Source organism: Anomalospiza imberbis, chromosome 7, assembly GCF_031753505.1.
Source record: "Anomalospiza imberbis isolate Cuckoo-Finch-1a 21T00152 chromosome 7, ASM3175350v1, whole genome shotgun sequence".
NCBI classification, from domain to species: Eukaryota; Metazoa; Chordata; class Aves; order Passeriformes; family Viduidae; genus Anomalospiza; species Anomalospiza imberbis.
This window is the reverse complement of record NC_089687.1, coordinates 1,507,337-1,516,389: the sequence shown is the minus strand read 5'-3', so window position 1 is coordinate 1,516,389 and position 9,053 is coordinate 1,507,337. Positions and strand designations below refer to the sequence as shown.

Sequence of the window (9,053 nt, the reverse complement as noted above, 5' to 3'; positions counted from 1 at the left end):
TGGAAGACTGAGAACAAGGCTCCAAAAGGCTCTAGGAAATATCTGACTGCAAATATGCAAATCTCCTCAAGCAGTTAACGAGCTGATCCCTAATCTAGTGCAGAATAAAGAGAAGCAGCTGCTGCCCAGGGCTCTACAGCTTCTCAGGGCCTCAATGCACGAACAAGGAAAGCTCAGAGAAGAAGGGGTCCCCCAAGGCCTCCTTTGTCCTCTCTGTGTGCTGGACATGGAAAAAGGGCTGGAGAACTTCCTGGAGGATGCTCCCTGTGCTGCAGCACAGAATCCTGCAGGAGCTGCCAGTGCCAGGTCATGCCGCGTTCCCTCAGCCTCAGAGCTCCGCTGGCATCTGCAGCCAGAGGGAATTGGGCAGGATCAGGTCTGGCAGATCCATGCAGAACTCTGGGACTCCAGTGGATGCACAGACTTCCCCGTTTTCCCTGGGATCTGCTCCACTGGGATCACCCAGTGGTGCTGCAGCTGCCTGTTAGGCAGTGGGGTCGTTAAAATGATTCATTAATCAGGTGTCTGCCCCCTTTTAATGCTGTGGGGATGGGTGTAGGTTTGGGTGCCCCACAAAGGACATGGATTGCTTTTCCCAGTAACTTCAAGAGGATAATCAGACTCCAGGATGCTGGAAACACCAGTGGTCTTTGCCAGCTGGTCCAGGACGTAGAAGAAACGGGAATATTCCAGAAATTCCTGTAGTGCTACATGCTTTCAAAGCCTGGCTTCAGCAGGCTTTGGGAGGAAAACAAGCAAATAAAAAAGTTAATGATCCTTACTTTAGGAAGAAAACAAAAATAGTTGTGACATGAACCTGCATAAACAAATGCACGTTCAGCATCATAACTGTGTCAATTCCAGGGAATGTGTGCTGTGGGAATTTCAGGAGGCTCTGCTGGAGGATGTCCGTGGTTGCACAAAATGGGCAATGGGGGTCAATTTTCAATCCCATGGGATCTAAGGCTTCACTGATGGTGAAAAAACACAAGGTCCAACCACAGAAATTCATCTCCTGGAAGGAACTCAAGACTCAGCAGGTGAAAGAAATGATTGGTAGGAAGTAAGGCAGCAATATCTCCAAGGATTTATCACAGCTCTTGGAATCCAAAGCTTGGAATCAGCTCCACCACTTCCCTGGGAGCAGATTTTTGTCTGATGTTCCCTTTTTATTGCAATTCTGACCGAGATGTTGTTTGAAATGTTCATCACTGATGACTGGTTAAGCCCACTCCCTCCCCTTGGATTTCATGGCTGGAATGGATCTTCTGGAGAGTTCTTGTGCGCCGCTGGAATTGTCAGACATTCAGGGGTGGACTTGGGAAGATGGAACGTGTGGGCAGCTACTCGGGGTACTGGGATGTAGGGACTTCACACACGGGGTCAGAGGAGGGGATTGTTTTCCATTTAAAAAGCAGGATAAAAATGGGAGAAAAATCTGATGTCTCTATACTCCTGTTCCATTTTGGGACTTCTGGCTGTATTCAGGTAAAAGAGTGGGAAAAAATAAAGACCATTCCCAACCTCCAAGCACACAAACGATGGAGTTTGTTCCTTTTCCTGTCCCTGTTTCCCGTCTCCTGTCGCAGTTCCTCCCTGCTGGTCCCAACAAAACTGTCAGGACTGGCTGAACTCAAGAATCATTTGGCTGCAACATTCATGCCAGGTCTAAAAATAATTTGGAACTGGAAAGTGTTTTGTAACTGCTGCAATAATTTGGGATATTTGGCACTGTCGAGAGTTTACATTTGGTTTGTCTGAAAAAGCCATTCTGGAAAGAAATCGTTAGAATAAATCCTTTTACTCTAACCTGAAATGGAAACTGAGCTCCCAGCAAACAAATACTGGAGCTGACTTTCTGACTTGCAGTGGTTTGTAATTTTTAGATTTTTCTTTGTGGTTTTTTTTTTCCCAACATGCTCGCGTCGACTTTCCAGTCAATTCACCCAAATTCCAACAGGAATTGGTTTATAAATTGGTTCCAACTGGAACTGGTCATTTGGAATTTCCAGCACAGGAAATTATTTTATAAGTGCCTCGGTAAGTACCCAAAATTACAAACGGATGTGTCTAATACCTAAGGACAAGAAAAAAATATGGCTATAAATGCAAATGCTGTATTAAACCCAAAAAGAATCCCAAAAACAACCTCTATGATCGGGCAGAAACGGAAGGGCCGGGCTGGGTTTTGCTGCCCCCTAATTAAACATCAATGACAGCAGAGTGCGACTGCAGTTGTCGCCGTCACACCTGCCAAATGAACATGATCTAATTGTTACTCCTAGCTACGTTATGGCAAGGTACCAACGGGTGGATGCTGTTATTCCCCAGTCCCAGGGCTCAGAGCCGGTGCCGTGAGTCGTGGCTGTATCCGCCGGGGGAGCCGCGGTTGCGGTGGGGTTTGTACGAGTCCTGGTAGGGGTCAGAGAATTCCTCTTCCACGAGGGGATAGTGCTCTCGGCTGTGCTGGGAACTGGAAGACAAGCGGTTCCTGCTCTTGCGAGCCCTCTCGTTGTGGTAGTTCTCGTCGGAGGTCATGAGGCTGCGGCGCTCGAGGGGAGAGTTCTCCGCGGAGTGGCCGCCGTGCCTCCCGCGCTGGCTCTGCGGGGGCCAGAGAAGGCAGAGTCAGTACCCACACCCGGGCTGCCCCAGCTCAGCTCTGCCCAGCCCCAGCCCAGCCCTTCCAGCAGCTCCTGGCTCTCATTTTCCAGCAGAGCCTGGCCGCTGCGGGGCCGGGAGCGGGCCAGCTCTGGTTCCTGGAGCGGGAAGCTCGCCCTGCTGAGTATTACACCGAGCATGAAAAGTGAGCTGATGTAGTCAGCATTTATCACTTTTCTCTGATCAGGAACAGAACACTCACGCTGCTACTCTGCTTAGGGAATGTCTAAGCGTCCGTTTCTCTGGTTTTGGAAAACATCTGAAGATGTTTGATTGGGTTGTTTTTAAAGGTGCAGCTCTGGGCCTTATCTAAAACCCTTCCTATGACCAAGCCAATGACGAGCTGCTCCGCAGGCAGCCAAGGGGAGGCTAAAATCATTGCACAATAAATTCTTTCAACTGAAGCACAGTATTTAAATGTGTTGACAGAAAATCCCTTCCTAAGATAATTTACTGATTAGAAGCCTTTGCTCTCCTCACGTTCCCATAATGACAATGCCCATCATTTGTCACATGAGCAGAACTGGTTCATGTTTTTTTGCCATTTAATGGCACAGTGAACAAATACCCTAAAACAAGCGTTTTGTTTACTTTCACCACACATTAAACCTCTCAGGAGCATCAGCACCCATCTCTCAGGACAAACTCCGTGCTGAAACTCCAGCCCCTGCTCTCTGGGATACAAAACCTTCCTCCTGCTGCTGCAGCCTCTGCCTGGCGACTGTTTTCCTGAATAATTGATATCCAAGGCTGCTGTGGCTGGGGCAGGGATGGAACAGGGGGTGTGTGCTTGCAGCTCGGGGCTGGTGCTGCCAGGGAGACTCCTGGAGAGGGGCCCTGAACGAGGGGCCCCTCTGCAACCTCAGCCCCAGATACTGGGGAGAACTCCAGCCAGGGGATCCCCATTCTCCTCTGAGCACCGGGCTTTAGTGGGGATTATGGTAAAATGCTTCAGAAATTGAAGGCAGGCTGGGAGAGATGGGGGTGTTCATCTGGAGAAGGCTCCAGGCAGAGCTCAGAGCCCCTCCAGGGCCTGAAGGGCTCCAGGAGAGCTGGAGAGGGACTGGGGACAGGGGATGGAGGGACAGGACCCAGGGAATGGCTCCCACTGCCACAGGGCAGGGATGGGTGGGAGATTGGGAACTGGGAATTCCTGGCTGGCAGGGAGGTGAGGCCCTGGCACAGGTGCCCAGAGCAGCTGTGGCTGTCCCTGGATCCTGGCAGTGCCCAAGGCCAGGCTGGACACTGGGGCTTGGAGCAGCCTGGCACAGTGGGAGGTGTCCCTGCCCATGGATGGGCTTTAAGGTCCTGTCCAACCCAAACCATTCTGTGGCTCCTCGATTCCATGATGAATTATCCTTGTGTTTATCTGACACAAATGCAGTTTGGATGTATAATCCCCTCATCAATTGTAGCTTTATCTCTGTGCTCACCCCTCTGCCTTCCCTGTGGGAATTCACCTCTGGGGCTGCATCCTGCTGCTTCCCTGGAACCTTCCTGCTTCCCTGGCTGTGTGCTCATCCTGGGGCTGCTGCTGAGCTCCCGGGGTGTCAGCACGGGACACGCCTGGGCTGGGTACACATGGCTCTGATGGCTCAGGTAACTTTTGATCCTGCTGTGTGACTGGGATGACTGCCTGCAGGAATGGACTTGAAACCCCAATCTCCTGGGGCCTAAGGAACATATCTCCCCAAAAGCTGAGCTATAGGATTTGAATCCTTGCACTGAAATTAGGCTAGATGTGTTTACAGCTAACCAGTCACAGAGGCAAACGACTGGTGCCAAGGAGTTAGAGAATCCCAGGATGGTTTGGATTGGAAGGGAAATTAAGGGTCACCTAATTCCTTCCCCTGCCATGGGCAGGGACACCTTCCACTATGTCAGGTTGGTCCAAGCCCCATCCCACCTGGCCTGGAACACTTCCAGGGATCCAGGGGCAGCCACAGCTTCTCAGAGCAATAAATCTTTTGCTAGGCAGAGATCAAGTTTGCTCTTCCCCCTCAGCTCAGCATCGAGCTGTTCCTTTAAGGAAGGCAGTTCCCAAGGATCAGGTGTGGCAGAGCCAGCACTGCCACCTGTGCCCTCTCTGACTGCTCTGGATCTGTGCCTCAGAACGTGACCCTCATGACTTCCATGAGTCAGGAGTTCAGGCAGAACTTTTCAGTTCTCACTAAACCAAAGTCCAGGCCACAGCCAGGTAGAATTGGGAGTCTCCCAAATGTGGATTTGGTGAAGCAGGGACAGCCTGTCCCAGCACACCTCTGTCATGCTCACTGCTATGTCGCCTTTGGGCTTCTGCTTCTCAGTCCCCGAGGTACCAAGGGCAGAAGGAATACAACATCTTCCTGCACCACACGCACCTCTGCTAGTTTAATTAGCCTGAGTGCCTTTTAATTACCACACACATCATCACCGTGAAAGCTGATGCAAATCCTTCAAAGACTTGAATGAGCATAAAACCTCCTCGTGGACAGCAGGGACGGTGGAAGTCCTGACTGTGAGATACCCATGGGAAAGAGCAGGGCCTGAACCCTGGTGGCACGGAAAACCTGCAGCTCTGGTTGGGCATGGATCACTCCGGGAGAAATTTACCCCTCTGCAGAGCACCAGCACCATTGATCCCACCGAAACCCTTTGGAATTCGGGTGAAGTGGGGATTAAGTGATGCATACCTTCAGCCAGCCCACTGCACAGGGGTGATTTTCATCTTCAGTGTGAGTTTTCCCTAAGTAAATGGAGCAACATTTCACAGTTATTGCTGGTGTCCATTGATCAGAGAGAAATAAATGCCTGAAAAAAATTCTGTGGATACACCCAGTTCTCAAAATGAAACTGAAGAGGTGAAAGTTCTGCAGATGGTATTTTATTGGCATGAAGGGATGGAAAACTGAAATTTTAAGGCAAGTGGAAAATGGAAACAACAGTTTACATGTGCATGTTATTATTAGGAACAGAACAGTGCTTGTGCATTCAGCCACTCAGGAGACAGTGACTTGCTGGTCCCAATAAAACCAAGCAGGGCTTTAGAAAGGTGAGTGCAGGAATTAAGCACCTTCAGGGAAGTGCAGCTCACTCTCAGCAAAGCCAGCTGGATGTTAACTGAAAACACCAAACAACAGTCATTTCCTCCAAAACTGTTACCTGCTTCCAGACACTCCACAAGCAGAGCAGACGTTACATTTGTCAGGCGAATTATTCACTAAATGTCATTTGTTCAGTTCTATTTCTGACATACATTAGCAAGTGACACTCCTGGAGTCCCCCACACACTGGAACTTGCAGGATTTAAAGCTCCCTGCAATCCTGAGCCCCTCGAGCATTCCCAGTTATTAGCCCCAAACATTTCTGGTTTCAAACTTAATAAAGCACGTACTTCTCATTAAGGACTATTTACATGCCACGATTGAAGTGTCAAAGTTCAGCCGAGTCTGAGCTATCCCTGTGGAAAAAAAGGGTCACAATTTTTTTCAATGGGTAAAAAAAAAAAAAAAAAAAAAAAAGTCTTTTATTCACACTCAAAAGAACAAGCTTTTCCACCCAAAAGCGAATATTTGGTGAAGTTATGAGGGCAGGACAAAAGGGATCATAACGGAGCTGACTCCTGGCTAGGAAACGGATGGCTATTTTACTTCCCGCCGAAGGCAGAGCATTCCCAGCGTTCAGCTGAGGAGCTGCTGCCTCCCCGGCTGCGCCCCAGCGCTGGCGCTGGCAGCGGCTCACAGGTGGCTCACCGAGCAGGTGCCAGTGCCAGCACAGCCCCTGGCACAGCGCACAGAGCACTGGGCAGACCCGCCGGCCGGCTGCCTGCGGCCCCGGGGCCCGTTCCTACCTGCAGGCCGGAGATGGCGGCGGGGTACGGGGACAGCGCGGAGGGCCCCAGGCTCCTGCCCAGCAAGGGGGTCATGGGCGCGGCGCTGGACGCGTGCGTGGCTCTCCAGTACGCCTCCAGGTACTCGGCCAGGTGCTCGCAGGCGTCCTCCAGCTGGTTCTCGTCCAGGATCACGTCAAACATGTCCTGGGCACAGGGACACACGCAGTCACGGCCGGGGACACGGGGGACACGGGGCTGGCAAGCGCCGCTCGTCACACCGAGCCCTGGAGTGGTTCGGTGATCGGGGATCAGAGCGGGGCAGAGGGGAGGGAGCTGGAAGCATGGAGAGGGCTTCCTGTAACAGCAGGGAGGGACGGGGGGCACGGATTCACACTGAAACACAGCAGGGAGGGATGGGACACCGGGGAGGAATTCCTGCCTGGGAGGGAGGGGAGCCCCTGTAATGGAATTTCCAGAGAAGCCGTGGCTGCTCCTGGATCCCTGGAAGTGTCCAAGCCCAGGCTGGACGGGGCTTGGAGCACCCTGGGATGGTGGGAGCTGTCCCTGCCCATGGCAGGGCTGGGACTGGATGAGGTCTGAGGTCACTTCCACACCCCAAACCATTCCATGATTCCGTGGCTGGAAAAGAAAACGGTACAAGTGGCTTTAGAAGGTGACCGAGAGCCAAAGCCCTCAGGAGTCACTGGACACTGTCCCTCGGTCCCTGGGTGTTGCACGAGCCCTCTTGTGTTCCTGGGCACAAAACTCTTCAATTTATTTCTCTCTTTCCAGTGCTGATGCCCCTAAAACCATTCCCACAGCAGTGAAGGCAGCAGGCAGTCCTGACAGCAGCAGCATTCCTGCCTCAGGGAATTCTCCAGACACCTCCTCCATGTGCTGGCTGAAACCACCTCCATCCCTGCCTGTCCTCCAACCTGCCAGAACCAGCAGAGCCCCTCGAGAGAAACACAGCCCTATTTTCAGCAGTTCATCTTCCTATCTCATCTCTAATCTTAACTTTGCAAAATACTGTGAGAACAGCACAGGAAATGGAAAATAAGTGCAGGTGCTGTGGGTGTAAAGGGCAGCCAGATCAACCACAGGCTGCTCTCTTCCACCTGTTTTTACAGCTCTCAGAGTAAGATTTAAAATAATAAAGCATTTTTTCTTCTTTTTTTCAGTGTTCAGTGTTTATTGCTCTTCTTTTGCTCCCTTCTTTATTTACTGCTTTTACTCTTTTGCTATTCACCCACATGTTGATGCACCACACATTCCAGTCCATCACTCACTTGTGGAAGAAGTTATCAATTAAACCACAGTTAAATTAGAAAATAAAACAATGTGGTTTGCTTGCACATACTTTGCTTTGGAAAAGACTGAAATCAATTAAGCACTTGGGAGTGCAACGTGTTTTCTTAAATGAAGAATTAAACTGGATTTAGGACTCTTAACACTCTGAATGTTCCCCTGCACAGTAACACTGGACTGGGAGCCTCTCAGGCTGTGCCTGGAGGTCACCTGGAGGAGCTGCAGCCCTGGCAGGATCCTGACTCCGGTGTGTGACACGGAGAATAAATGACAGAGAATCAAACACTCAGCTTTTCTCCTGCATTTAACAGTTCTGCTCACCCCTCCGCTGGCTTTGCTCTGTTTCCACATATTTGGCAGGAAATCATCTTTTAGGGAGATCCCCGTGTGTGAGGGGCATGGAGCAAAGCAGTTCCTCTGCCAGATGTTCTTACATGCACAGAAGTTCCACAGGAGCATGCCCAGCTCCTGGTGACTCTCTAGTGATGCAAGTGGCCTTTCCTGAGGAGCACATCAGTGGCCACCGTCCCCTGCTATTTCTTTTGGTTTGCTGTAGAACCACTGTGTACCTGAGAGGAGGAAGAATCTCAACTTGTAGATATATCCTAATTCTATTTTAATCAACCAAAGCACTTGAGCTCTGCTGCTGTATAACCTCAGGTATCTTTTAGGTTGTGTCAAGTAGACCAGAGGGGTCTGTACCCTCTCTTAGCACGGGCATGAATTCAGAAGTTTCAAAAAATAACAACCATGATGAACTGTTGATGAGCTGTGGATTTAAGGCTGTGCAGTTTGTGTTTCCTTGAGCCCTGTCATGTTCCTGAAGTGGAGTTCCTGGAGCCCTGAAATGTTCCTGTGTCCTGCAATATTCCTGTGTCCTGCAGTATTCCTGTGTCCTGCAATGTTCCTGGAGCCCTGCAATATTCCTGTGCCCTGCAATGTTCCTGTGTCCTGCAATGTTCCTGGAGCCCTGCAATGTTCCTGGAGCCCTGCAATATTCCTGTGTCCTGCAATGTTCCTGTGCCCTGCAATATTCCTGGAGCCCTGCAATATTCCTGTGCCCTGCAATGTTCCTGTGTCCTGCAATGTTCCTGTGTCCTGCAATGTTCCTGGTGTCCTGTAATGTTCCTGGTGTCCTGCAATGTTCCTGGAGCCCTGCAATGTTCCTGGAGTCCTGCAATGTTCCTGGTGTCCTGTAATGTTCCTGGTGTCCTGCAATATTCCTGGTGTCCTGCAATGTTCCTGTGTCCTGCAATGTTCCTGTGTCCTGCAATGT

The 9,053-nt window shown here is 50.7% G+C and overlaps 1 protein-coding gene across 6 annotated transcripts in view; it reads right to left on the bottom strand.

Moving 5' to 3' along the window:
• Window positions 1-941: 941 nt before the first annotated feature.
• Window positions 942-9,053, bottom strand: part of CACNB4 (calcium voltage-gated channel auxiliary subunit beta 4) — an 85,181-nt gene continuing 77,069 nt past the window's right edge. For 2 of the 6 annotated variants that reach the window (XM_068195078.1, XM_068195079.1), the window contains 2 exons: window positions 6,488-6,673; window positions 942-2,601 (listed from right to left, as the gene is read on the bottom strand). In XM_068195078.1, coding sequence (XP_068051179.1) covers window positions 2,341-2,601; window positions 6,488-6,673 — 447 coding nt within the window. In that variant the 3' untranslated portion in view covers window positions 942-2,340. Of the gene's footprint in view, window positions 2,602-5,330; window positions 5,384-5,505; window positions 6,098-6,487; window positions 6,674-9,053 lie in introns of those variants that run through there. The other 4 variants (XR_011000565.1, XM_068195080.1, XR_011000566.1 and 1 more) reach the window with 4 other exon arrangements.